Source organism: Macaca mulatta, chromosome 19, assembly GCF_049350105.2.
Source record: "Macaca mulatta isolate MMU2019108-1 chromosome 19, T2T-MMU8v2.0, whole genome shotgun sequence".
NCBI classification, from domain to species: Eukaryota; Metazoa; Chordata; class Mammalia; order Primates; family Cercopithecidae; genus Macaca; species Macaca mulatta.
Genome location: NC_133424.1, coordinates 46,274,004 through 46,301,973, shown reverse-complemented (window position 1 = coordinate 46,301,973; position 27,970 = coordinate 46,274,004). Strand labels below are relative to the sequence as shown.

The window sequence follows — 27,970 nt, the reverse complement described above, 5'->3', positions numbered from 1 at the left end:
GGCTTCCTCTGCTTTTCCATCCATACCTGTCTCTCCTTCCCTCTCCTTCTCTCCAGCGCCCACCTCTCCAGAGACCCACACTGCTGGGCACACCGCACACCCCATGCCACCCCTGCACTCCAGCATCTGCCTCCATTCTCTTCCCTCCACAGCACCCCCTCGCTTCCTGGCTCCGTTCTACTCTCCCTCACCCCTCATGGTCCCCGCCGAGCGAATGGCTCCCCCAACCCCGACACGGATCAGACATTAGTGTCTTCACCTGTGGGCCCTCGGGTAGGGTCCCTGGAAAGCGGGCTCTAGGATTCGGGGACGGGGATGGGGGGAAGGTGACGGGGCTCACACTCGAAACTATGCATCAAGTCCAAGAGTCTTTATTTCATGAACAAAACTACTTCTGTAAAGAGAGACGAGGCTGAAAGGGCCCCTTTCTAGGTGGCCACAGTTCAAGGCTGGTGAGAGAGGGCGAGGTTGGGCCGGGGCAGGAGTGCATTACAGGGAGGGGGGACCCCAGGTCCAGCCGGAGGAAGCGGGAGAGGAAATGATGCCGGGGAAGGGGAGTCGGAGTGGGTCCCAGAACCCCCTGCCCCAGACTGCTCCAGCCCATCATCGCGATCCCTGCCGCCGGGCAGGGAGGAGGCGGGGAGGGGCTGGCCCCAGAAGTGCATGTCTGAAGCGGCCAATGTGTGCAAATCAGCAAGGAGGAGGGGTGCGGGGCCGCTGCCCCCACCTCACCGCCCCCCTCCCCAAACAGGCAGCAGAAGCAGGGTGGGGGCAGCGGCAGTATTGCTTTACCCATCATGCATGGCGGTGCGCGGCCGGCGGGGCAGGAGCTGGAGGAGGCCAAGGCGGGGGTGCGAGCCAATCCCCCTGCCCCTCCCACCCCAGCGGCTCCGTCGGCAGGACTCAGGCTTTCCGGGGCCCAGGAGTGGCCACCCCCACACTGGGCGCAGGCGGTGCCTGGAGAGTCCCCATTAGGGCTGGCTCTTCCTTGAGGCGGGGCCCAGGGCCTGAAGGGGAACAAGAGAGGGGGAATTAGGGACCTGGGGGACTTCGGCCCCTCCCAATCCCCTTCTCCTCTGCCCGCGCATCCGCCTTACTGGGGCTATTCGGCCACCTGGACGCCCGTGCAGTTCTCTTTGCTTTCGGAGGTGATGGCCAGGTATTCCGAGCTGTGGGGGAAAGGCCAGGTATACAGTGACCCCATTATCAGACCGACCCAACCCCCAGGGGATGGGGGAAGGTAGCGGGCTCCACCCCAAGTACACAGGGCTCCTTAGTTAGAGGAAGGGGCTACGGGTGGACTCCTCAGGGTCTTTGAGGAATCTGGCTGGGAGCCTGGGCTCCTGGGTTTGAGGGAGGAAGGGACTGGGTCTGACACCCCTATCCCATGTCTGACAGGGAGCGCTCCCCTCTGGATGGTGCTGAGAGATGGCGCCCTGGGCCGCTCCACTGCCTCCTCCCCGCCTGGCTCCGGGTGTTCCTCTCTGGCAAGTGCGAAGCTGCCCTGTGTGCCCTCACTCCTCGCAGCCACCCCACTCACGCGTTCTCTTGTGCAGCAGTCTCTGTGGCGGCAGCGATCTTCTTGTAGCAGTAAACCATCTCTGCCACGAGCCATATGGTCAACACGACGATGAGCACATACATCATGATCTCAGACACGATGGATGCCATGTCTCTGTTGGCTGCAGGGGCCAGGCAGGGTTAAGGGGGTAGCCCAGACTGCATGACAGCCTGAGTGTGCTGTGAGCTTGCTGTGTGAGCTTGGGCAAGTGGCTCGACCTCCCTGGGCCTGGTGTATGCACTGTGATTATTAATGCCCAGCCTTGGGTGGGCCTGGTGGGCGTCACCCTCAACCTGCCTCCCTGTGTAACTCGAGGGCACATCTGTGTTATTCCAGAGGCCCTCAGCACAGTGCCTAAAAGCCGTAGCTCTGCAACCAGAAGGCTCTGGTTCAAAGGCTGGCTCTGCCACTGGCCAGCTGTGTGACCTTGGGCAAGTGACTCAGTGTCTCTGGGCCTCTTTTTTTTTTTTTTTGAGACGGAGTCTCGCTCTGTCGCCCAGGCTGGAGTGCAGTGGCTGGATCTCAGCTCACTGCAAGCTCCGCCTCCCGGGTTTACGTCATTCTCCTGCCTCAGCCTCCCGAGTAGCTGGGACTACAGGCGCCCGCCACCTCGCCCGGCTAGTTTTTTGTATTTTTTAGTAGAGACGAGGTTTCACCAGATTAGCCAGGATGGTCTTGATCTCCTGACCTCGTGATCCGCCCGTCTCGGCCTCCCAAAGTGCTGGGATTACAGGCTTGAGCCACCGCGCCCAGCCGCCTCTGTTTCTTCAATTGTACAATTAATACTTCCTTCATCAGAGTGCTGTGAGAATTAAATATGCTTTAAAATCATTAGAATAGTGCTTGATCTATAAATAGCATTCAATGAAGGTTCACTTTTATGAATGTTATTATAACTGGGGCAGTAAAGCCTAGTGGTTAACAGCCAGGGCTCTGGGGCCAGACTGCCAGGGTTCAAATCCCGGCTCTGCCTCTTACTAGCTGTGTGACCTCAGGCAAAGGACTGCACCCCTCTGAGCCTCTGTAAAATGGAGGTGGGAATACACAGACCCTCTCACAGGGTTGCTGGGAGAGGAAATGAGTTAACATCCGTAACATGCTTGGATGAGCACATAGTCAGCACTGCTGAAGTGCTGGCTATTTTCCGGAAACTCTACATTCTCTCTACAGCACTGGCCCCGCCAATTGCCAGCTTCTCCTTGAGCCTAAATTTAAACTGTAAAGGGAACGCGTTCAGCCAGGGGACCAGAGTCAAAAGCCACTCTGGTGTCCTCGGCTGGATTTCCTAGGTGTCCATCCCACATCTCTGGCCCCCTCCTGGATGGCTGAGATCCCATTTTCCCTGCTGTCCTCAAATGGCCTCCCTCTGCTGCGAGTGGGGCACTTTCTGTGGCTCCACCCTGTGCAGATGGCACCAGTGCTTTCTGGGCCAGAGTGAGGGAGGGAGTGGGGCTGGATGCTCCCCCTGCCTGCCCCAGCTTCCCTGTGGGAGGAGCTGGGACAGGGTTTCCTTCTCATTCCTTCCTTCCTTCCTTCATTCATTCTTTTCAACAGACTTCTTTATTTTTATAAGAGACAGGGTCTTGCTCTATTGCCCAGGCTGGAGCGCAGTGATGCAGTCATAGCTCACTGCAGCCTGGAACTCCTGAGCTCAAGCCATCTCCTGCCTCAGCCTCCTGAGCAGTGGGGACTACAAGTGTGCACCACCAGGCTCCGTGAATTTTTTCCTTTTTTTTTTTTTTTTTTTTTGGTAGAGATGAGGTCTCGCTGTGTTGCTCAGGCTGGTCTTGAACTCCTGGCCTCAAGAAATCTTCCCACCAAAGTGCTGGGATGACAGGCATGAGCCACTGCACCCGGCCTCCACAGACATTATTAGTGTGTCTCATGTAGTGGGCACCTGCTGTCAGTCAAGCTCTGTGCTAAATTCTTTATCCAACCATCTCCTTGATGCCTCCGAAAACCTCAAGGACGAGCGCATCCTGGCTGCCCACAGTGGCTGGCCTCAGGAACCACTCTGAGCTGGATGCACACCGGATAAAGCCCCATCATCGGAATTCATGCCCCCGCTCCTGGAACTCAGTGCCCAAATGGGTTTAGGTAACATGGCATCTCACAGGCAGCCCGCAGATCTGAAGGCCAGCCGCGACTCTGCAGGCCGGATTTCTCACCCGCCTCAGACACTGCTGCGCCTCAAGGTATTTTCCACTCATGTTGTGTGGATCCAAAATAGGATTACTGTCCCCATGGGTCCCCATCTGCCTGCTCCTACCACCAGTGGGCAGCCCCCAGCAGCTTCCCAGCATCTTCTCCACCTCTTCCAGGTCAGTGAAGTTCTCACCACCATGACCCGTCGCCTCCTCCTATGGAAATGACATGTCTCGTTCCTCAGGGGTCATTACCAGGAGGCAATAGAGGTTAATAGGCAATATTGAAACTGCAGCGAGATGGTGGATAAAAATAATAAAAAGGTCAGTGTGGTGGCTCCCATGTGTCATCCCAGCATTTTGGGAGGCCAAGGTGGGTGAATCAATGGAGGCCAGGAGTTCAAGACCAGCCTGGTCTACATAGTGAAACCCCATCTGTACTAAAAATAAAAAAGAATTAGCCAGGCATGGTGGCATGCACCCGTAATCCCAGCTACTTCGAAGGCTGAGGCAGGAGAATCGCTTGAACTCGGGAGGTAAAGGCTGCAATGAGCCAAGATCGTGCCACTGCACTCCAGTCTAGGCGACAGAGTGAGACTCTGACTCAAAATAATAATAATAATAATAGGCCGGGCACAGTAGCTCACACCTGTAATCACAGCACTTTGGGAGGCTGAGGCGGGTGATCACCTGAGGTCAGGAGTTCGAGACCAGCCTGGCCAACATGGTAAAACCCCGTCTCTACTACAAGTACAAAAATTAGCTGGGCATGGTGGAGTGCACCTGTAATCCCACCTACTTGGGAGGCTGAGGCAGGAGAATCGCTTGAGCCTGGGAGGTGCGGTGAGCCAAGATTGTGCCACTGCACTCCAGCCTGCCTGGGTGACAGAGCAAGACTCCATCACAAAAATAATAATAATAAGGAATGGCAGGCAGTGCTAACAAATAATATTGTGGTATTGTGGGTAATGAAAAAATACAGTAGCACAGTGAGCCATGTTAAAAATACTGTAGTATCGGGTGATGATGAATATAGTATAGTATAGAATGGAATATTTTTAAATGCTACAATAGGATTGATTTTTAAAATACTATAGCACAGCATGGTGGATAATAAAAATACCCACCATGGTGGGGAATGTTAAAAATACTCTAGCATGATGGATTATAATAAAAATACTGCAGGCCAGGTGTGGAGGCTCACTCCTGTAATCCCAGCACTTACGGCGGCCAACGAGGGAAGATTGTTTGAGGCCAGGAGTTCAAGACCATCCTGGGCAACATAGCAAGATCCAGTCTCTACAAAAAAAAGACATATATATATATATATATATATATATAGCTGGGCATAGTGACTCACACCTGTAGTCCCAGCTACTTGGGAGGCTCAAGCAGGAGGATCGCTGGATTTGGGGAGTTTGAGGCTGCAGTGGGCTATGATTATGCCACAGTATCCCAGCCTGGGCAACAGAGTGAGACTTGGTCTCTCTTTAACAAAAAACAAAAAACTGCTGTGTTTGGCAATATTATGATAGTATAATATATTGTGTAATATAAAATATACTATAGTGGGTAATATAAAATACTATAATATAGTGGGTGATGTTTACAAGGCAATACTACATATGGTGGGTAAAAAACACTAGAACTGGGTGGATAGTACAGAAAACAAACTCTGCAGGGCCAACATAAGGAACTGCATACAACGGTAAATGCTGGTAAAAATACGGGCTCTGGGATGTAGTGTGATAACAGTGGACAATCCTAAAAAAGAGAGGCTCAGGCCGGGTGCAGTGGCTCATGCCTGTAATCCCAGCACTTTGGGAGGCCAAGGCAGGTGGATCATCACCTAAGGTCAGGAGTTCGAGACCAGCCTGGCCAATGTGGGGAAACCCCATATCTACTAAAAATACAAAAATTAGCTGGGCGTGGTGGCGCATGCCTGTAATCCCAGCTACTTGGGAGGCCGAAGCAGGAGAATCACTTGAACCCGGGAGGTGGAGGTTGCAGTGAGCCGAGATCACGCCATTGCACTCCAGCCTGGGCACCAAGAGCAAAACTCTGTATCAAAAAATAAAAATGTAAATTAAAAAAAAAAAAAAAAAGAGAGAGGCTCTACTGGGTCATGGTGTACAGAGGACACAACACCCTGGCCAATTGCCAATAACAAGATGGAAAGCACCTAGGTGGCTGAACAGTGCCCTGGGGCCTCCCACCCTCTCCCATCTCACCTCTACAGATTTGCAAGAGCAATAACAGGTTTTGTAAAGCCCCAGTACCGGGGGCGTCTTTGTCACAGCAACTCCGCGGGTGGGGCTCCATCGTCCACGTCTGCGGCTGACCCCCACCCCCCAGCAGCATGACGAACACCAGAGTGGCTCAGACATGCCTGCTGAATTGCATTTGGCTACACCGCTTTGACAATAAACGTAAAAATGCTCATTATAAAAAGAAACCCACAGGCTCTGGCTGATCACAGAGTACAGTGAATCATGCCAAGAACGGAAACACAGTCACCCAAGCTCCTCTGGGTTCAAGTCCAGCTCCCAATCACATGACTTTGGCCACATAACTTTCCCTCCCTGAACCGTGGTTTTCTCATCTGTAAAATGGGGATAGGAAGAGCCCCTACCCCGAGGGCGGGGAGAGGATTCACTAAGGAACTCCTTGTAAGGCACTGAGGCCGGCATCCATCTCACGGAAAAGACGGGCAGTGCATGTTGCCCATGAGGATGTGTGTGCCGTGGCCCCGAGAGACCTTCCTGCCACGGCTTGTAGCTGGTTCAAACCTGAGCTATCTCCCCGCCTCTAAGCCAGTGGCCACAGGGCCCTGGACAATTGCAATTGATGCTGAGCAGAAGATGGTTCAGAGAAGGGGTGGACCTCCCTCAAACAAGGAGTCCAGGGCAGCTGAGGCAAAATGATGAGACATCCGAAAGTGCTGTAGATCCTTGCTGCTCAGAGGGTGGGCCCCACACCTGTGGCCCCACACTGCCTCACCTGAGAGTTTTAGAAAGGACCCCTGGGCCCGCCTCAGAGGTGTTGAGTGAGACTCTGCAGGCCAGCGCGGCTCCCCCGTGGCAGGAGTGCAGAGGGGTGTGCGGACCTCTGCTCTAGGTGGCACGCTCTCTTGTCTCATCACGACAGAGGGCAGCAGGGCTGAGTTACTCAAACAGTAAGAACCGCCACCCTCACCACCACGTGCAAGGCTCTTCTGGAAGCCGGGCATGTGCCTGCAGTTGCTCAATCCTCATGACGCCCGTGATGGAATAATGGCTCAAACTACACCCCGAGAAACACATCAGATTATTATCCTGGGCGAGCCCAGGACAACCCTTTGGCTCAGAGACAGAAGGCACCTGCCAGAGATCATGCAGCACAGGTGACAGCTGGGTTCTGTACCCGGAGCATCTGTGGGGGAGATGCATGCTTTGACCTCTCCGTGGGCTGGAGGGAAACAGAGGCCAGAGCTGGAGTGGGCGGGAGAGGCTGCTCCCCTCTTCCCCCAGGCCGCTGCTGTGGGCGGATGGCTGGCCAGGCACAGAGCCAGCCTGTCCTGTCCGCTACCTGCCATCTGTCCCTCCATCTGGCTCGCCGGTGGGTGACGGCAAAGGGGCAGGCAGCGCCCAACTCACCTTTGTCCACTACCTCAATGTGGATCTTCTTGACAACGCTGGTGTTGTGCTCGTAGTTTTCGAAGAAGAGCAGGCGGTAGACGTGGCACTCGTAGTCACCCGAGTGGTTGTAGGTGACGTTGGTGATGAAGATAGACAGATCCTGCAGGTCCTTGGTGCCCCGGCTGCCGTTCCACACCACGCGGCCCTCGAAGCGCTCGTCCTCCTCCAGCTGCAACACCTCATTCTCATAGCGCAGGATCTAGGGGTAGCCAGGGAGGGGGAGGTGTCGCTGCCTGGGCCTCTCTTCCCTCACCTGACCCTGATTCTCTCCCCTGCCGTGACACCCACAGACACAGATGGTACATAGATGGGCTCAGACGCCTTGACCTCAGGCAGAGAGGGCACAGGGGTGGGGGGCGGGGGCTAGGATCATGCCTGGAGTCATCCAGACCCCGCTTTTGCCTCCAGCCGAGATGCACATGTGCACACACATGTTCCTCAGTCATCCTCTCAAGCCCCATCTGGCCTCTAGGCCATCATTCTCTGCAGTTCTTTCCCAGCCACCAGATACACTCCTCCAGCAGGGACAGGGCAGTCTGATCCTCACAGCTGGAGACCCCAATTCTCCAGCATGTCATCGAAGTTTATGGTTCCCTCTCCCATATGTAATGCAAAATACACACGTATTTCAAAGGAGGTTAAAAAAAAAAGAAAAAAGTTCTGTCTTCCCTCTGTAATGACTATCCGAGACATTGTTTGCTGGTGCCAAATAAGTCCATTGACATTTATTTCGTGCCAACCATGTGCCAGGTGCGTCAATGCATTCGGTCCTCACGCAAACCTATGGGCTAGAGACCACTGCCACCCCATCTTTACTGAGGAGGAAACTGACTTTCAGAGAGGCTCACTGATTTGGCCAAGGTCACCAGCAGGCCACTGGCAGAGCCAGAATCTGAATCCAGGTCAGCAATCACAGCATATTATTAAAACAAACAAACAAGCCCCCTCCCTGAGATCCAGCCCCACTGCCTCCCACACGCGGATTCCCGCCATCCCACACCCGTGCCCGGCACCCGCACACCTTGACAAACTCCTCAGTGCCCTTCTGGCGGAAGGTCCACTCGGTGAAGGTCTCAGCGGTGGTCTCGCTGCGGCGCTTGCAGGAGATGCAAAGAATTTTGAAGGTCATCCCATACACGGCCTCGGTCTCCGAGTCCACCTCCACGCAGCCCCCCCAGGCTGAGGACACTGTGGGGACAGCAGGCTCAGGTCAGGCAGAGGCACCCATTGCCCTAAGCAATGCCAGACCCCTCACAAACCATCTGTTCCCCCCTCAATGATTACCAGCAGATGGGACTGGATGCCAGGCTAAGCCCTGTCACTCACTGTGTGACCTCAGCAAGTCATTCGTCTCTGGGTCTCAGTTTCCCTCTCTCTTGTTGAAAGAAATGGTCCTCTGCTTCCAGCATTGGCTGGGCCCATTTTCATACATTAGGTAGGGCCTTGTACATGGGAGGCCCCATAGGGACTGTCAACGTTGCCAGTAACTCAGACTTTTTGCTACCGGAGTGCCCCTTCCTCAGAAAGTCCCTTGCTGGAGGAACCCAAGCACCTAGGTGGTAGAATGACACTTCCAGCTAAGTTAGAAGTTCAAGGTGGCAGTCGTTTTCACCATTAAATTGCAAAAACAGCTAGCTCCAGGAGAAACGGGTTGGGAGAAAAGAAGGTCTGGGGGTGGGGGATTCTGGGGAGGTGGGCACTGGAATTGGGGCTGATCCACACTCAGCCCCTCTTCCCAGCCCCACAAGCCCCTGTGTGAGCCATCCCCTCCCCAGCCTCTCCTGCTTCCATCATCCCCTCTTCCCCAGGGTCCTCGCCTCTAGAGCTCTTCCCACCCCAACCCCATCCACTACTCAAAGCTTTCCTGAGCTCTCTCCTGCCCCAGGGCCTTTGCACCCCATGGAATTCCAGTCTTAGAATTCCTTCACTCTCTTACCTGGCACCTCCTTCCTGCCTCCCAGCACTCTGTAGCTAACGCGGTGTCTCTTCTGCTGCAGCCCTGTGCTGTCCTTGTCTCCTGATCCTCAGGACTTCTCATCCATCCGCCCCTGCTGCGGTCCCTTTCAGACTCCCTGAGGGCCTCTGTCTCAGTCCCTCCCATCTTTGTCCCTCTCAGGGGTCTCTCTGAAGGTCCCTCCACTTTGTGTCCACTCTCTGGGCTCAGAAGGAGACCTCTCCTAATCCCTTTCCACCTTTCCACGTCTATCCCTTTTAAAACTCCATGCCAGATTCTCTCCCGGTGTTCACGGGCACCCCCATCTCCCTCTCTCTTCTCTCCATCTCCTTCTGCCTCTCTCAAGTTTCCCTTTCTCTATCGCGCTCAGTCTCTTAACTCTCTTTCTTTTTCTTTCTCTCTCTCTGTCTCCAATACCCCTCTCTCTGTCTCCGTCTCCGTCCCCCCCTTGACCCCCACGTCCCCAGCCTCCCAGTGGACCACTCAGGTGCGCTCTGAGTCCTTCTCTGTCTCTCGCCCCCTTCCTCCCGTCTCCATCTCTCCCTGTCCCTCCGTCTTTCCTGTCCCAGTCTCCCGGCGCCGCCTTCCCCCCACCCCCCTCCCGCGGCTGTGGGTGTCACATTGCAGCCTGCGGGGCTACGGGAGCAGCTGACTCCGCGTTTTCTCGCCCCCGGCTGGGCGCCTGCAGCCGCGAGGCTGTGCCAGCCCGGCCCCCGCCCGCTGGAGCCCACCCGCACCTCCACCGCCCTCCCCAAGCCCGGCTCCCGCGCGCACAACTTCTGAAGCTGACTTGGCGGGGCCCGGGGTTGGGCCGGGGGCGGCCCTCGCGCGGCTGCTCCGAGTCCCGAGCGCCACTCCCGCCGCCCCACCAAGCGACCCCGCGGTGCCCCCGGCCGCGCGCGCCCCCTGTGCACTCACCCAGTGCCGCGCCGACCACTAAGGCCAGCAGCCTCCCCATGGCTGCGCGGCGCGTGCTGCGCCCCCCTCCCGGGCCGCCGGTATTAATAGCGGGGCGAGAGGCGGCGGGACCCGGCGGCGGTTAGAATGTCCCCGGGAGCGCGCGGGCGCAGCAGCTGCGGCTCTGGGACCGGCGAGGGGGGAAGAGGGGGGGCGCGGCCCCCCCGCTCCGGTTACCGCCGGGGGCCCAGCCCCGGGGCCCGGCGTCCGGGCATCCCCGCCGCGCGGGCGGCGGCCGCTGCTCGGGCTGCTGCGCTGGCGCGCACAGCCGGGCACATCCGCTAGGTGCACCGACCCAGGTCCCGCTTCGGCTCGGGCGCGCTCGGGCGCGGACCGCCGTCTCCTGCGCACTGCAGCGACGGCGGCGGCGGCCTAGGGAGGGAGGAGGGAGGAGAGGGAGGGGGCGGGATGAATCACCGCGGGGGGAGGGCGCGGTCGCCCAGCCTTTGCCGCAGCGGCCCGGGAAGCGGCCGCTGCACGGGCCTCTCCGGGTGGCGCAGGGACAGCGGCTTCTGGGAACGCGGCGGATGGTCCGGGTGTCTCCGACTCCGCTGGGGCTCTGAGGACCACCCCGCCACCTTCCCAGGGAGTCTGGAAAGGTCACCCCCAGAGTCACAAGAGGACTTGGAGCGCAGTTTGGGGGCCGGGTTTCCGATTTCAAATCATGGAGGTCATCCTTAGGAGTTCAAGGAAGCGAACCTCCGAGTGATCTCCCCTCAGAGCCCTGATATCCAGGCCTGGGGGTCACTGTGCAGGGACCCCCAAATAGGTATTAGAGGAAGGTGGGGGCCGTCAAGCTAAGACTACAGCTACAATCCAGACCTCACCCAAGCAGGCGGGGCACCCTGGGCAGAAGCAGCCCCGGGGATCTGGAGGTGCTGTTTCAGGAGGATGACCCCTACAATCCCCTGCACCCCTTTATGTCCCTGATGTCACCTTCTACCCCTCTTTCCTCCCACTCCACTCTGGCTGTTCAGGCCCTCCTGCTGTTCCCAACACAGGGAACCCATTCCTGCCTCGGGACCTTGGCCCCTGCCCTCCCCTCTACCCCTGCTCTCCCTGCTGCCCCGCCACTCTCCCTCCGCCTCCATGGCTCCAATGTCACCTTCGTTAGGTCTTGTGTCGCTTCAGGGCAAACTGCCTCCCCGGCTCCTAACTTGACCTCCTTTACTCTTGTTGAATGTTTTTCATAGCAGCCTCACTACCTGACATTTTGTTTTTGTTTTTTTTCTTAGACAGGGTCTGGCTCTGTTGCCCGGGATGAAGTACAGTGGCGTGATCTCGGCTCACTGCAACCTCTGCCTCCCGGGTTCAAGAGATTCTCCTGCCACAACCTCCGGAGCAGCTGGGAGTACAGGCGCGAACCATCATGCCTGGCTACTTTTTTAATTTTTTAGTAGAGACAGGGTTTCACCATGTTGGTCAGGCTCGTCTGGAACGCCTGCCCTCGGATGATCCGTCCGCATCAGCCTCCCAAATGCTGGGATTACAGGTATGAGCCACCCGTCGCCTTCCCAGCACTTTGGGAGGCCAAGGGCGGGGGACGGGGAAGATCACCTGAGAGCAGGAGTTCGGGACCAGCCTGACCAATATGGTGAAACCCCATCTCTACTAAAAATACCAAAAAATTAGCCGGGAGTGGTGGTGGGCACCTGTAAACCCTGGACAACAAGAGCGAAACTCCCTCTCAAAAAAAAAAAAAAAAAAAAAAAAAAAGGCCAGGCGCCGTAGCTCAGGCGTGTAATGACAGCATGCTGGGAGGCTGAGGTGGGCGGATCATGAGGTCAAGAGATCGAGACCATCCTGGCCAACATGGTGAAACCCCATCTCTACTAAAAATACAAAAATTAGCTGGGCATGGTGGCGTGTGCCTGTAATCCCAGCTACTCGGGAAGCTGAGGCAGGAGAATCGCTTGAACCCAGGAGGTGGAGGTTGCAGTGAGCCGAGATCACGCCACTGCCCTCCAGCCTGGCGACAGAATGAGACTGTCTAAAAAATAAAAAATAAAAATAAATTTTGGCCGGGCGCGGTGGCTCAAGCCTGTAATCCCAGCACTTTGGGAGGCCGAGACGGGTGGATCACTAGGTCAGAAGATCGAGACCATCCTGGCTAACACGGTGAAACCCCGTCTCTACTAAAAAATACAAAAAACTAGCCGGGCGAGGTGGCGGGCGCCTGTAGTCCCAGCTACTCAGGAGGCTGAGGCAGGAGAATGGCCCGAACCCGGGAGGCGGAGCTTGCAGTGAGCTGAGATCCGGCCACTGCACTCCAGCCTGGGCGACAGAGCGAGACTCCGTCTCAAAAAAAAAAAAAAAAAAAAAAAAATTTAAAAAATCCCCCAGGTGAGGACACTGTCTTGTGTACCACCATGTCTCTTGCACCTTGAACTGTTCCTGGCACATTGCAGGTACTCAATCAATATTTGTCAAACAAATAAATGAAAGTCAATGTTCACTAAGCCCTTGGGATTTGCTGAACCCACTTCTACTGCCCCAAATCTTCAGTGAGTTCTATTATCCCCATTTCACAGATGAAGAAACTAAGGATGGGAGGGCCACTCCCTTGCCCACAGTCATGTAGCTGGCCTAGGATGGATGTGGAATCCTGCCCCAGCAGTGGTAAGTGGCCTGTCCTACCAGTAGGTTCTGCCAAATGGAGAAAATGGAGGTGGGAGTTCTGGTCTGTCAGGACCAGGGTGGGAGTGAGACTCTCAGCTGAAGGGTCACTACCTAGGTCCTAGCCTCCAATTCTGGGTGGGGTAAGGTCTCAGAATCCCCCTGGCCCAGCCCTGCCAGACAAGAGGAGCTAGGGTGTTGGGCAGGACCATGGCAGAGGGGCAGGGAGCCAGGGACATCCGACACCTCTGTGGTCTAGACTTTTATGCCAGCGCCTCCTGAGCTGTGAAATTCCCCTGCAGAGAATAACCGTCTTGCTGTTCCGGGCCCTTCCACTGGTGGGGGATGGTAGGTGAAGGCACAGTGAGGACAGGCCTCAGCACTGGACAGGAGGCACCTCACAGCCCTATAAGCTATGTTCAGTGAGCACCTACTATGTATGGGCTTGGTGCTGTTCTAAGCATTCTAAGCACTTTACTAACATTAGCTCATTTAATTCTTCCTATAGGTGGTATTATTATACCCATGTTACAGATACAGAAGACTGAGGCTCAGCATGGGTACCTTGCCATGATCACACAGCTAGAGGGTAAGAGGGGCTGGCTCTGCCTCCTATGCCACTCCTGATCCACTCTCCAATCCCTCCTCCAGTCCCCTGCCCCAAGCCATCAGTTAGGATGATTCTTATAGCCAGAGGTGTGACATGCCAAAGGTGTCTTTTTACCCCATCCACTCACTCTGGAACCAGGACAAGGTTTCAGTGAGGTGGACCTGCGTTCTATCTGGACCAGGGACTTTGCCTCCAAGCTCATTTCCTCATCTGTAAAACAGGGATCCAACAAACCATCAGCCTGAATGGGCTGTGGTGGGGTCCTGAGGGGGTTAGGACTTTGCATCTAAATGTGGAGACCCCAGGGGTCAGGCCTGGAGTCTGTCTCCCTGCTGGGTAGCCTCAGGCGTGTACATCTTTGTCTCCACCTCATGGAGTCACTGTGAGAATAAAATGAACATCAGATCTTGGCACAGAGCTCAGTACGTACGTACTTGGTACTCACTACACGAGTTACTTTTTTCCCTCTATTTTTATGCAATAAGTGTAACATTTATTGAATACTTACTCCATTCCATCTGTGCCAGGCCCTGTTATAAGTAGCCACATTTATGAACTCCTTGAACCTGTAACAGCGGTTCTCAAAGTGTGGTCTGGGGCTGGGCATGACGGCTCACGCCTGTAATCCCAACACTTTGGGAAGCTGAGGCAGGAGGGATCACTTGAGGCCAGGAGTTCGAGACTAGCCTGAGCAACATAGTCAGATCCCATCTCCAAAAAGAAATAAAAAATTAGCCGGCCATGGTGGCTTACACCTGTAGTTCCAGCTACTCAGAAGGCTGAGGTGAGAGGATGGCTTGAGCACAGGAAGTCGAGGTTGCTGTGAGCCATGTTTATGCCACTGCACTCCAGCCTGGGCGACAGAGAAACCCTAACTTAAACAAACAAAAAAACAAAGTGTGGTCTGGGATGGCACCATGAGCATCCCCTGGGAACTCATTATAAAGGCAGAATCCCAGCCCTGCCCCAGACCTACTGAACCAGAAATTTGGAGGGAGGGGCCCCACAGTCTGTTTTTCATCAAGCCCTCCAGGAGATTCGAACGCAGCTCAAGTTTGAGAACCACTCCCTTCTAACAGCCCTGAGAGACAGGTACTGTCATTCTGCCCATTGCACAGGAAAGGGCACTGGAGCTCCAGGGGTTGACCTGCTGCAGTTACGCCACTGCTAGGAAGCAGGATTTGAACTCTGGCTCCCAGAGTCTGTCCCCGGACTTCCTGCGTTGACCTCAGATGATGTAAAGCTTGTGTAAGATGCTGGGGGAATTCCAGATCGTTTCAGTGACTATGGCCCCAGAACACAGACAGAGGTCCCCTCCCCACCACGGCAGGATCTGAGTGTAACAGGAGGCTCCCACCCACTCCCAGGGCCCCACAGGCACAGCCACAGCCACTTCTGACCCTTTATTGGGGCACCATCAGCCCCAAATAAATATAATACATTAAACCCAGAGCTGAGGGAACCGTGCACCCCAGGAGGCGCCCCCCACAACCTCAGCCGGGCAAAATAAGTTAGTGGGGGGCCTGCCAGAGGCCGGGCCAGCTCCCTGGTCTAAAGTGCATCTCGGTTCCGTGGCCCCCACGTCTGCACAGCCCCAGGTCGGGCCGTCCGGAGGGGCGGGTGGGAGATGCCTGGCGCTCACACCGTGCCAGCAGTGGCCGCCGAGGCTCTGTGTGTCCATCTGTCCATGTGGGGGAACAGCTGCGTGGCTGGGGACCTCAGGAAAAGCTGTCTTCGGGCCGGGGCTGGGTGTCGAAGGGAGGATCTGAGACTGTGATGCCTTGGTGCAGCTTCTCCAGCGAGAACTTCATCTGCGGGGAGGAGGTGAGCAGGGTTGGGGGTGAACGCTGGAGGTTGGGGGGTGATGTCGCCCACCCCCATCCTGCCACTGAGAAACTGAGGATGGTCTAGAGGCCATACTGCCCCACCCCAGGGTCCCTCAGTGAAAAGAGCACAGCCACGCTGCACCCAGTTTAAATTCTCAGAGGCAGCAGAGGAAGGGGCTTAGTGTGTGCCTGGCACCCCGATGGCCTGGGTTCAAATCCTGGCTCTGATCTCGTTACCTCAGTTAACCTCAGGCACGTCCTGTAACCACCTTGAGTCAAAATCCCCTCATTTGAAATATGGGTCTGTAACACATCTGCTCCATAGGATTATTTCAGGGTTCTGAAGAGCACTGAGAACCCGGTGTACACTAAGTGCTGAGCACATGTTAGCTGTCACCATTACCCCCTCTGTGACCTCGGGCAAGCTCCTGAGCTCCTCAAACCTCTGGATGCCTCACATCGCCTACCTATGTATAAAACCGGGATAACGGCCAGGTGCAGTGGCTCATGCCTATAATCCCAGCACTTTGGGAGGCCGAGACCAGTGGATCACTTAAGGTCAGGAGTTCAAGACCAGCCTGGCCAACATGGTGAAACCCTATCTCTACTAAAAATACAAAAATTAGCCAGGCGTGGTGGCGGGTGCCTGTAATCCCAGCTACTTGGGAGGCTGAGGCACGAGAATCGCTTTAACCTGGGAGGCAGAGGTTACAGTGAGGCAAGATCACGCCACTGCACGCCAGCCTGGGTGACAGATTGAGACTCTGTCTCAAAAAAACTGGGATAACAACAGCATCTTCCTCAAAGGCTGGCTGTGGGGATAAGGCAGTCATGCTTAAAACTTAGAACAGGCCGGGCATGGTGGCTCACATCTGTAATCCCAGCACTTTGGGAGGCCGAGGCAAGCAGATCATGAGGTCAGGAGATCGAGACCATCCTGGCTAACACGGTGAAACCCCGTCTCTACTAAAAAATACAAAAAATTAGCTGGGTGTGGTGGCGGGCGCCTGTAGTCCCAACTACTTGGGAGGCTGAGGCAGGAGAATGGCATGAACCTGGGAGGCGGAGCTTGCAGTGAGCCGAGATCATGCCACTGCACTCCAGCCTGGGCAACAGAGAGAGAGACCCAGTCTAAAAAAAAAAAAAAAAAAAAAAAATTGGAATAGCCCAGCCACAGGTAAGTGCTCAGTCTGCATCTACTGTGAGTACCAATCTGTGACATCAACTCTGCACCCTTGGCAGTTTGAGAGGGAGGAAAATGATAAAAATTTAACTCAGGGCCAGGTGTGGTGGATCACACCTGCAATCCCAGGACTTTGGGTGGCCGAGGCGGGAGGATTGCCTGAGGCCAGGAGTTTGAGACCAGCCTGGGCAACATGGTGAGACTCTGGTCTCTACAAAAAATTTTTAAATTGGCCAGGCATGGTGGTGCGTGCCTATAGTCCCAGCTACTCAGGAGACTGAGGCAGGAGGATCACTTGAGCCAGGAGTTCGAGGCAGCGATAAGCCATGATCGTGCCACTGCACTCCAGCTTGGGCAACAGAATGAGACCCTGTCTCAAAAGAATAAAATAACGCAGGATGGGGGGCCCTGCCCACCCTCTCTGAGTGATGGGGCCTCAGCCTTCATCCTTTCCCAACCCCGTCCTGCCCCACCCTTCCCAGTGTGAGCCTCTCCCAAGCTTGATTTCAGGGGGGGAATGAGACCCCTAAAGATGAGCCTTCTGATATAGAAGGGTCTGATGAAACAAGGTTCTCACCGTCACCCACAGCTTCAGCTCTGATGGCCTTGGAAATGCAGGCAATGCCAGACTCTCTGTTTCCCAACCGCCTTCCCATTTCGACACCTTCCCCAGTGCCCAACACTTGCTCTGACCCACCGCAACTGCTGGCCTGAGTCTACTGGGGCCTGAGGGCATTGCTGTGTGATGACATCACATTTATTGGGCATCTGCTTTGTCCCTGGCACTAGGCTCACACTCAGGACACCCAGCCCACATCCGGTGTTTCGTGTGCGCCTGGCACCACTCCCAATGTCAACTTGTCTCATCCTCACAACAGTCTTTGAAGTAGCATCAGTCATTATCCTGTGCACAGAGGAGGCCACGGCCACCACGGCAAAATTGCTTGCAAGAGGTCACACACCGGAATTGGAACCTGGTTGTCTGAGTAGACATTGTCCCTGAACTACACTGGGTGTCTGGGTGTCTGGATCCACTCTGTTTTGGAGATGAGACCTCAGATCCTTTGAAGAGTCTCTCCCCTTCAGACCCTGTGACCCCTTAGCTACCCCAGAGGGGGGTAGGGGGTAGAGGGACCACACCTGGCCTGCCCTGGCTGCTGTGATGGGTCAGGGGTGGGCCTGAGACCCCAGCAGGCAATGAGAGTAAGCGCCGTGGTCCCCGGTGGGGGGAAAAGTGTGGCCTCCAATGAAGCCAACCCTGGAGATGGGCACAGGGCAGAATGAGCACGAGACTGACTCTTACTGCCATTGAGTGACCAAACCCAGCCGTGCCTAACGTGAGATGCCTCTGGACTTTTCTCCAGGATGTGAGCCAATCAATTCTTTCTTCCATTCACACTTCCGTGCTTTCCCCTGCAATGCTGTGGGGTGGGGACTCTGAGTGGCTTCCTCATTTTACAGAGGAGGACACTGAGACCCGGAGAAGGGAGGTGCCTGCCGCATGGTGGGGTTTCAACACAGGACCCTACAGCTCCGTAGCCCCGGGCCCTGCCCGAGTGGCGCCTCCTACCTCATCCAGGAGCTCCACGGAGGCCCGCAGGATCTGCCTCCACTTGTGCACCTCCACGCTGTGGAATTGCTTCTGTAGCGCCAGGATCTCGGCCCACTCTGTGGCCGTCTGGGGGAACTTGCTGTGGGGATGCCGGGCCTGAGCAGGGCCTTGGCCTCCCGCAGTGTGCCCAAGCCCCCCCATTTCCCCAGGCTACCCACTCACCCCTTGGCCAGGGCCAGGCTGTGCCAGGACTCAAAGGTGTGGGCTGTCCTTTCCAAGGACCAGAGGCGGTAGAAAAGCAGGACGTTGAGGGCGATGAGGATGATAAGGCTGGGGACAGGGGTCAGAGGTCAGGATTCCTGGGGTCTGATGCTCTGAACCTCCCCATATAGCTACACCTTGTAGGGACACCTCTATTCCCCATTGCAGAGGAGGAGAATGAGGCTCAGAGAGGGTGAGACATGCCAGGGTTGCACAGTCCATAGCAGGAAGGTCAGGGTTCAAATCCAGGCCTGTCTGATGCCCATACCCTTGATTGCCATGCCAGGTCGCCTCCCTGGGGGAGCCGGGGGGCGTGGGGTGGGGAGAAGAGGCTGCAACAGGGGTTGCAGGGAGGGGAGGTGCAGGGAGGGGAGGGCAGGGGGAGGACTCAGGACCCTACCTCACACAGATCCTGCAGCAGCAGCAGTGAGGGGAGACAGAGAGATGAGCACCGCCCGGCCTGCCCCCGATACCCCCAGCCCTCCTCGCCCTGGGCAGCTCTGGGCTGAGCGCACCATACCCCCTCACTGGATGAGAGCTGAGAGCTGAGGTTCAGAGGCTGAGCACGTAGCCGGGCTGACCCTCACCTCCCAGGGTCTGCTCAACCCCAGGATCCAGCTTCTGTTTCCTCCCAGCATCCTGCCCGCCAACTCCTGCAGGCTTCTGGGCAGGCGTGTGGATTCTCCCTGCCCAAGCCCTTCTCAGCCTAGACGGTCTCCACTCTCTCAGGACGCCCATCCTGACTGCCCGCTGTGGCCTGGGAGGAAGCTGCTGCTGGCCTCCCAGGGCTTTCCCACTCCTGGCCCTGATCCCTCTGCCCATGCATCCTCCATCCCGGCCCAGACCACTCTGGTCTGGTGTCAGGTCTATCTTTTCCTCAAGGTCACTGCTGTGTCCTCAGCATCGCCCAGCTTAGGGGTGGGCACAGAGAATGCAACGTGCATAAATGACCTCACTGGTTAGGCACACCTCTCCCTGTGCACCGAATTCCAGAATCTTTGTGTGCCTGCTCCTCCAGAGAGCCCCCCTTGATCCTTGGGTGAGGTCAGGCCCCTCTGATCTCCCATAGCTCCCCCGGGCTCTGCTCTTCTAGCAGGGAAGGCTTCTCCATGACAAACCGACACATCCCAAACATTGCCTCATCTAATCCTTGCTGTGAGCAAATCCACGCTCCCACTTAAGCAGAGAGCCCAGAGAGGCCATGCACTTGCCCAAGGTCACACAGCCAGGAGGCAGGTTCAGGCCTGTGTGGCCACTGCTCCTGTCTCTTACTCACACGATGCTGATGAGAACCAGGGCATTGGGGATGCCTGCCCCGGGGCCCTGGTCCACAGACGGTTCGGAGAAGCGGGAGCTGAGGGAGCCTGCAGGAGAGCAGCTTGGAGTCAGAGGGCCTGGTCCAGGCCCCCAGTCCTCCGCCCACCCCGACCCGGCCCCAACGGAACGCACCCGAGGTGTGCATGCCAGCCCGGGCACAGGGGTCAGGATCTGGGTGCTGGGGCCCGTCCCCGTGAGCCCGCCAGCTCAGGGGCCGCTTCCGCCGCCGCAGGCCAGATAGCAAGCTCCGGGCATCCTTCCCGCCTTCCTCCAGAGACAGCTTCTCGGCCTTGGTGAGCTCTCGCTCTGCGTAGAAGAGAGGGGGCTCTGGATGCCCATCCCTGGCCAGGCCACCCCCCAACCCGTGCCCCGGCCAGCCTTCTGTCCCTACCCAGATGGTGGAAATAGTCTTCAATGCCGCTCCACGAGTTCTTCTCAATGAGCGACTTCACCAGGCTCCATGGCTGCTTTCGGTAGCGGATCTCAGAGGACACTCTGGGGTTGGGAGATCAGGGGAAGGAGGTCAGGGTCTGACTCCAGCCCTGGCTGTTCCATCCCCCAAGTTGAGTTCTTTCCTTCCCCTAATTCAGAGAGGGCCCCTTGTCACTCACAGACAAAACAGATGGGTTCCCTACCCTCCGTGGCTTCCCTGGATACCCCATACACCACCCCGCTCAGCCCGAATGCCAGCCAACTCAGCCTTCGGTCCTTCTCCACCCATGCCCAGTACATGGGCAAGGCTCCTGGTGGCCTGAGCCCTGTCCACCCACTGACCGACGTCTTAGCCAGACCTTGCCCCTGAACCTCTTCCATCCAGCTGCTGCACCCCAACTCCACACGGGCTCAGCTCCACACAGACAGCTCAGTCCCACATTGACCTCCTGGTCGTTCCCCAAACCCATTCCTCCCTGCCATCCCCATCTGGGTCAACGGCAGCTCTGTGGTTGTAGTGGCTCGGGCCAAACGCCTCGGGGTATTCCTTGAGCTCTCTTTCCCTCACTCCCACATCCAATCTCTCTGCAAATCCTGTCAGCTAAACCTACAAAATCTCTCCGGAATCTAACTCTTCCCCCTCCATTTCCCCACCCTGATTCAGCCTCCGTCCCCTCCAGCCTGGGTGACGCCAGCAGCCTCCTCCTCCCTGCTCCTGTCCCTGTCCTTGCAGTCTATTCCCAGCAGAACAGAGGCAGCCAGAAGGAGCCTGGGACCACCTGAGTCAGGTCAGCCCCTCCTGGCTCAGAGCCCTGGCCTGGTTGCCCTTCCCTCCAGGTAAAAGTAAAGTATTCACCACGAGCCACATCTGGTTCACCTTTTTTTTTTTTTTTTTTTGAGACAGGGTCTTGCTCTGTCGCCCAGGCTGAAGTGCAACGGCATGATCACGGCTCACTGAAATCTCCACCATGTCTGGCCAATCTTTTTATTTGTTTTTTTGTTTGTTTGTTTGTTTGAGACAGAGTTTCACTCTGTCACCCAGGCTGAAGTGCAGTGGCCCGATCTCGGCTCACTGCAACCTCCGCCTCCTAGGTTCAAATGATTCTTGTGCCTCAGCCTCCCAAAGAGTAGAGATTACAGACATGCGCCACCACCCCGGACTAATTTTGTATTTTTAGTAGAGATGGGGTTTCACCATGTTGGCCAGGCTGGTCTAAAACTCCTGACCTCAAGTGATCCACCTGCCTCGGCCTCCCAAAGTCCTGGGATTACAGGTGTGAGCCACTGCGCTGGGCCCTGGTTCACCGCTTTAATCTCAGCTCCTTCTCACCCAATCTTACTCCACTCCAGTCACTGCCCCCACCCCTGCCTCAGGGCCTTTGCACCTGCTGTCCCAAATGAGTTGCTCTCAGCTCCTTCAAGTTCTTGGTGAAAAATTTCTTTCCCAGCGGGCCCTTCCCTGACCAGCGTATCGGGTGTAAAAGCCTCCATGCCCTGCTTCTTCAGCCTGCTGTGTTTTCCTTGTTTTTCTCCATAGGCCTAACTGCCAGTGAATGCTCTGCAGATTTTCCTAATTATTTCTCTATTGTCCAATTCCCTACTAGACTATGAGCTCCCTGAGAGAAGTGATACTGCCTGGCTTTGCTGTATCCTCAGAGTCTTGAGGCTCAAACACCCTCTGCAGATGGGAGGAGCCATCCCTGGGCCACTCTTTCTCTACCCTCCACTATTCGGAGCGCAGGGTCCTCAGGAACCCCACGCTTCTGTTCCTCCACCAGGGTGGGAACCAACGCTCTGCTGTTGACTTGAGAAGTGGACAGGAGGCCCTGGGGCCACCAGGGCATCGGGTGGAGGGGCCCAGTCACCACGCACCGGAGCCGCGCCTTGTTCCGAGCCACACCCAGGATGCAATAGCGGTGGGCAGTGTAGAAGTAGTCCTGGTAGGGGATGCCCTGCGTCAGCACCTCGGAGTCCACCACACACCCGCCGGCCTGGGGGCCGCGCCGGAACAGCGTCTGCAGGGACAGAGCTGGCGCAGTCAGGGCCACCCCACCCACCCAGCTGCCCCACCTGCCCGGCTGCCCCGCCTGGCCCACCTGTGTCTCCACCACAGAGGCGCTCTTGGGGCCCAGTGGGTTGCTGATGGGGATGGTGTACGTCAGCACCCGGCGCTGGTGGCACTTGCTGTCCCCGCTCCAGGGGCTCAGGGTCACGTCTAGGGGAGGGAGGAGCAGCATGAGGAGGCCACACCCCAGTCCTTTGCCCACAGGCCGCAGGAGACTCAGCCTTCTGGGAGGTCTCTCTCTGAGGACTTGTCCCAATCCACACCCCTCCTCTGTGTCCCCACCTTCCTTCCAGGAGCCTAAAACCTTAGCTGTTGGGGTAGGGCCATCCCATCCACTGCTGCAGCCTCAGTTTCCCCCTCTGCACCCATCCTGGCTTCTGCCCTGAGCGTTGGACCTGCAATCTTTTGAACACCTTCTCCTGGAAGGTCCTTGGACCCCTCGAACCCACTGAGCTCCACACGGCCTCAGCATCTCCCCAAACCTGCTGCATCTCTCAGGCCCCCACTCGGGGGTGGTCCAGGGTCCTCCAGGCTCCCACTGGAGCACCAGGCCTTGCCGTGGACACCCCCTAGTCAGACCCCTAGTTTGTTACCTACACTGTGGGTTCACCAAACCTCCCAAGCGTCACTCCTGGGTCAGCCCATCTTTGCCTGCCCAGTGCCCCTCCCAGCCTTCCCTTGAGTGTCTGGCCTCAGTCTCCTCATCTGGTCCAGGGGCATCTTGTTAAAGCCAAGCCTGACTCTATCCCTTCTCTGCCTAGAACACTCCATGGCTCCCCAGTATCCCTAGAACAGAGTCTGAGTTTGGTACAGTTTGGCTATTTGTCGCCACCCAAATCTCATGCTGAATTGTAATCCCCCGTGCTGGAGGTGGGGCCTGGTGAGAGGTGTTTGGATCATGAGGGTGGATCCCTCATGGTTTGCTGCTGTCTTCATGATAGTGAGTTCTTCCGAGATCTGGTCATTTAAGTGTGTGGCACCACCCCTCCACTCTCTCTCACTTGCTCCCCCTTTGCCTTCCACCATGATCAAAAGCTCCCTGAGACAGCTGGGTATGGTGGCTCATGCCTGTAATCCCAGCACTTTGGGAAATTTGGGAGGCCGAGGCAGGAGGATCACTTGAGGTCAAGAGTTCGAAACCAGCCTGGCCAACATGGTGAAACCCCGTCTCTACTAAAAATACAAAAATTAGCCAGGCGTGGTGGTGGGCGCCTATAATCCCAGCTACTCAGGAGGCTGAGGCAGGAGAATCACTTGAACCCCGGAGGCAGAGGCTACAGTGACCTAAGATTGTGCCACTGCATTCCAGCTGGGGTGACAGCAAGACCCCGACTCAAAAATAAATACATAAATACATGTTAATGATCACACACTTAATGTCCACTCTGTCAGGCCTATGCAGAGCTTGGAGGCCAGTGGGAGACCAGGATAGATGAACTCCTGTCCTTAGCACCCAGAATCTTTTGAGAACAACAGGAAACATCTAAAAATAAAGACCACACACTACCGGCGTGGTGTGAGTTAAGGGCAGAGGCTGAGTATCTGGGGGTATATGGGATCTGAGGAAGGTCAGGGAAGGCTGCCAGGAGGATGTGAAATCAAAACCAAGGCCTGAAGAAGGAACTGAGGAAGGAAGGGGGTGGGGGCGGAGGAGCCCGGGAGAACGGTGTGGTATCAGTAAAGGCCCTGAGGCTGGAGGCCGACATTGGGAGAAGTCCCCTGAGGCTAGGACGGAGCAGCCAGGTATGGAAAGGGGCAGCCACAGCACTGGGTGAGGCTGGAAGGGTTGACATGGGACCAGTCAAGGAACCTAGGAGGCTACCAAAGAGATTCAAGCAGGGGAGGAGCACGTAAGATGGGAGTTTCTCTTTGTTTCTTTTTCTGTATTGATGAGACATGTAGTATCTCTTGCCGAGTCAGGACGACTGTGCCTCGTGTTGTGGGGCTACAAGGCCCCCAAAACTATGCTTATGTCCTAAAGGGGCTGGCATGTCAGGCTGAGGAGCTCTGTATTAGGCTGTTTTTACATTACTATATATACCTGAGGCTCGGTGGCTCAAGCCTGCAATCCCAGCACTTTGGGAGGCCGAGACGGGTGGATCACGAGGTCAGGAGATCGAGACCATCCTGGCTAACACAGTGAAACCCTGTCTCTACTAAAAAATACAAAAAACTAGCCGGGCAAGGTGGCGGGCGCCTGTAGTCCCAGCTACTCGGGAGGCTGAAGCAGGAGAATGGCGTGAACCTGGGAGGCGGAGCTTGCAGTGAGCTGAGATCCGGCCACTGCACTCCAGCCTGGGCGACAGAGCGAGACTCTATCTCAAAAAAAAAAAAAAAAAAAAAAAGAAAAGAGGTTAATGGGTTCACAGTTCCACAGGCTGTACAGGAAGCGTGATGCCGGCATCTGCTTGGCTTCGGGGAGGCCTCTGGAGTGCAGTGGCATGATCTCAGCTCACTGCAACTTCCACCTCCTGGGTTCAAGCAATTGTCCTGCCTGAGCCTCCAAAGTAGCTGGGATTACAGGTGTGCAGCACCATGCTCAGCTAATTTTTTTTTTATTTTTGTAAAGACTTAGTCCCATTATGTCACCCAGGCTGGTCTCCAGCTTCTGAGCTAACATGACCTTCCCGCCTTGGCCCCACTCCTGCTTTTCTTTTTTTTTTCTTTTTGAGACAGAGTCTCGCTCTGTCCCCCAGGCTGGAGTGCAACAGCACGATCTCAGCTCACTGCAACCTCTGCCTCCCAGGTTCAAGCGATTCTCCTGCCTCAGCCTCCTGAGTAGCTGGGATTACAGGTGCCCGCCACTATGCCCAGCTAATTTTTTTGTATTTTTAGTAGAGACGGGGTTTCGCCATGTTGGCCAGGCTGGTCTCGAACTCCTGACTTCAGGTGATCCACCTGCCTCAGCCTCCCAAAGTGCTGGGATTACAGGTGTGAGCCACTGCGCCCAGCCCTGCCTCAGCCTCTTAACTTGTATTTATTAAACGCTTACTATATGGTATTACTCCAGGCACTTTTCTAGTATGAACTCACTTAGATCTCATGATAACCAATAAGCCAGGTACTATTATCATACCCCCATTATTCAGAAGGAGAAACTGAGGCACAGAGTCTCAGAACCCCTCCCAAGCCTACCCAGCTAGTAAGAGGCAGAACTGCTTCTGGTCTCAGAAACGTTGCTTTTCAGCACCCCACCCAGCCGCACTGGCTTCCCCTGTCCTGGGCTACCCTTTCTCACCCCTCCCCTGCACCTGGGTAACCTCGGCCTCTCCTTCATGCACCCGCTGACCTGTGAACTTGCACTGCTGTAGGAAGCCCTGGAGGAAGGGCGAGTCCGAGAAGAGCATCTGCTGGAGCCGCTCAGCGCCCACATGGAAGACGGAGTTAATGAGGAGGCGGCCGGAGAGGTCGGGAAGCAGGGCAGCCAGGTCCGCTAGAGACAGAGGAGAGCTGGGGATGACGACTGCCTCCACTCTACCCTCCCTCCGCGGGCCATGCCTCCCCACTCCCAGGCTTTGTAGGGCGCATGGGCAGACCCAACCTCCTGGACCAGAGCAGGACACTGACCCAGAGCCCTCCTGTGACTCAGGGATGGGCTGAGGGTTGGCATGTGCTCCAGGTCCAGACAGTCAGAGCCACTGTGCTTGGTTCTGGGTGGAGAACACACCTAGGCCCTGAGACTTAACTCACAGGGATTCATTACGGGAGAGCACGCACTCCTGGGAGCATCAGCCTAGGAGCACAGCAATTGGTTCAGGGGTGAGTCGGTGGCCCAGGTCTAGCTGATCAACCACAGTAATCAGTTCAGGGGCAGGCATGCTCTCAAGTTGGCCCAATCAGAGCCAACCCTAGGGTGTTCGCTGTAGACACTGGGAGAAATAGGCTGCTCTCTCTCACTGGGCTGGACTGGGGCAGGGCTGAGGCCATCTCTGCCCCATAAGACACAAGAGTAGAGGCTACCTCTACTCTTAGTAGTGGAGAGAGAAAATGAATATAATAATGATAATAGAAATACTAATAGTCAACACTTACTAACTGGCACAAGTGCTTTAGATGTATGAAATCACTTAATTCTCTCCCCCTTTGTTTGTTTTAGAGACAGGGTCTCACTCTATCGCCCAGGCTGGAGTACAGTGGTGCAATCATAGCTCACTGCAGCCTCCAACTCCTGGGCTCCAGTGATCCTCCTGCCTCAGCCTCCCCAGTAGCTGAGACTACACAGGGTGCATGATACCATGCCTGGCTAATTTTTTAATTTTTTGTAAAGACAGGGGTCTCACTATGTTGCCCAGGCTTGTCTCAAACTCTTGGCCTCAAGGGATCCTCTTGCCTTGGTCTGCCAAGTAGCTGAGACTATAGGTGTGCACCACCACAACTAGCTTTTTCGTTTTTTTTCTTTTTTGTACAGAATGGGGTCTTGCTTTGCTGCCCAGGCTGTTCTCCAACTCCTGGCCTCAAGCAACCTTCCCACCTTGGCCTCCCAAAGTGCTGGGATTACAGGTGTGAGCCATCGCACCCAGCCTCATTTATAGTCTCTTAACAACAACCCTATGAAGTGAGTATTACCATTGTTAGCCCCGTTTTCAGAGGAGGAAAGCAAAGCTCAGAGAAGTTACACAATTTGCCCATGTGACATGGTCAGGAAGTGGTGTGACCAGGATCTGAATCCTGGCAAGCTGCCTTCAGTCTGTGCTCATGTTCACCCTGCCATGCTGCCTTCAAAGCAGGGTGAAGACAGAGATTTCTAGCAACAGTGCCTGAACGCCATCCGCCTGCCCCTGGATTCTCAGTGCCGCCAGCTAATCCATCCCCTCTTGCTTAAGACTAAGAGAGGCTTGCAAGTACGGGAGGCAAATGAATCGGGCCCGCCTGCCTCACCTTCCTCCCCAGTGGACGAAGAGGAGTTACTCGTGTCTGTCAACAGCTCCTCGCTGGGCAGCAGATCCAAGGGGCCCAGGGTGGTGGGCCCGTCAGGCTGGGTGGGCTCTGTGCTCGGGGGTTCAGCCACCGGGGTCACTGTCTGGCTGGAGGAGGCATCTGGCTGGCTGTCTACCTGCTCCTCCTTGTCCTCCTCTGCCTGCAGAGAAATGCCTGATGCAGCCTTGGCCACCTCCATCCCAGCCCCAGGGCTCCCAAGTCCACACTGGCCACAAGGATTCCAGAGCCTGTGCAGACCCTGGGTGGTGTGTGCACCGAGGGCTCGTGGCTGAGCTGCGAGTGGCCTGGGGCCACCCAGATGAGGGCCCCTCTCAGCCCCTGCCAGGCTTGTTTCAGATGCCCGGGCCATAAGCTTTCTTACCTGTCCTGTTTGTCTGTCTGCTGCTTCATCTATCCACCCATCTCCCACCCCTCTGTCCTTTCTGTCTGTCCCCTCTCTTCCCTGTCTCTCTTTTCCTATCTGTTCCATGCCCGTCTTCCCCTCCCCATCCCATCACTCCATCCAGGCCTCCCCTGTCCCTCTCCCACTGCACCCCCCCCAACCCTCCTGTCTCTTCCTATCAGTATCCCACCCCGCTTCCACCCCACCACTCACCCCATGGTCTGCGTCGCTGCTGGCTCGGGAAAGGTTGGGCGTGACGCGGCCACGGCGCGAACCCACTGGACTTGGCTCCTGGCTTCGGTCAGCTGCCCCTGAGGAGGTGATGTCGCTCAGGGCGATCACATCTCCCACTTCCTTGGGGGCCCTGTGGGGAAGGGGAGGAAGCAGGACTGCTGTGTCCTTGAGACCCCACACACCCTCCTGAATCCCCCAGACTTCGTACCACCACCTCAAGCCCCCCAGCACTCCAGTAACTCTGCACGCTGGCCGTCCAGT

General features: G+C 56.1%; 2 protein-coding genes and 1 long non-coding RNA gene across 24 annotated transcripts in view; 1 reads left to right on the top strand and 2 right to left on the bottom strand.

The window, feature by feature from the left end:
- Window positions 1–355: 355 nt before the first annotated feature.
- On the bottom strand, window positions 356–10,647 carry SCN1B (sodium voltage-gated channel beta subunit 1). 7 transcript variants are annotated; one of them, XR_013408634.1, is made up of 7 exons: window positions 10,255–10,647; window positions 8,404–8,570; window positions 7,341–7,581; window positions 1,541–1,682; window positions 1,098–1,169; window positions 793–1,007; window positions 356–727 (listed from the first exon to the last, which is right to left on the bottom strand). XR_013408634.1 is itself a non-coding variant. In XM_015123520.3 (6 exons), exons 2-5 carry the CDS (start codon window positions 8,509–8,511, stop codon window positions 1,103–1,105), a joined length of 558 nt encoding a protein of 185 aa, XP_014979006.1. In that variant the 5' UTR covers window positions 8,512–8,570; window positions 9,319–9,947; the 3' UTR covers window positions 356–1,007; window positions 1,098–1,102.
- Window positions 10,508–13,934, top strand: LOC106994725 (uncharacterized). The gene is made up of 4 exons (XR_013410497.1): window positions 10,508–11,168; window positions 11,529–11,785; window positions 12,825–12,912; window positions 13,418–13,934. It is a non-coding gene; the product is annotated as an uncharacterized LOC106994725 (long non-coding RNA).
- A 975-nt stretch (window positions 13,935–14,909) lies between these two features.
- The window catches only part of GRAMD1A (GRAM domain containing 1A), a 32,220-nt gene continuing 19,159 nt past the window's right edge, over window positions 14,910–27,970 (bottom strand). For 12 of the 16 annotated variants that reach the window (XM_077982155.1, XM_077982162.1, XM_015123542.3 and 9 more), the window contains 11 exons: window positions 27,689–27,839; window positions 27,034–27,232; window positions 25,445–25,588; window positions 22,187–22,305; window positions 21,963–22,105; window positions 20,050–20,153; window positions 19,791–19,964; window positions 19,618–19,705; window positions 18,303–18,410; window positions 18,099–18,219; window positions 14,910–15,330 (listed from right to left, as the gene is read on the bottom strand). In XM_077982155.1, coding sequence (XP_077838281.1) covers window positions 15,238–15,330; window positions 18,099–18,219; window positions 18,303–18,410; window positions 19,618–19,705; window positions 19,791–19,964; window positions 20,050–20,153; window positions 21,963–22,105; window positions 22,187–22,305; window positions 25,445–25,588; window positions 27,034–27,232; window positions 27,689–27,839 — 1,444 coding nt within the window. In that variant the 3' untranslated portion in view covers window positions 14,910–15,237. Of the gene's footprint in view, window positions 15,331–18,098; window positions 18,220–18,302; window positions 18,411–18,741; window positions 18,754–19,617; window positions 19,706–19,790; window positions 19,965–20,049; window positions 20,154–21,955; window positions 22,106–22,186; window positions 22,306–25,444; window positions 25,619–27,000; window positions 27,233–27,688; window positions 27,840–27,970 lie in introns of all 16 variants that reach the window. The other 4 variants (XM_015123540.3, XR_013410486.1, XM_077982156.1 and 1 more) reach the window with 4 other exon arrangements.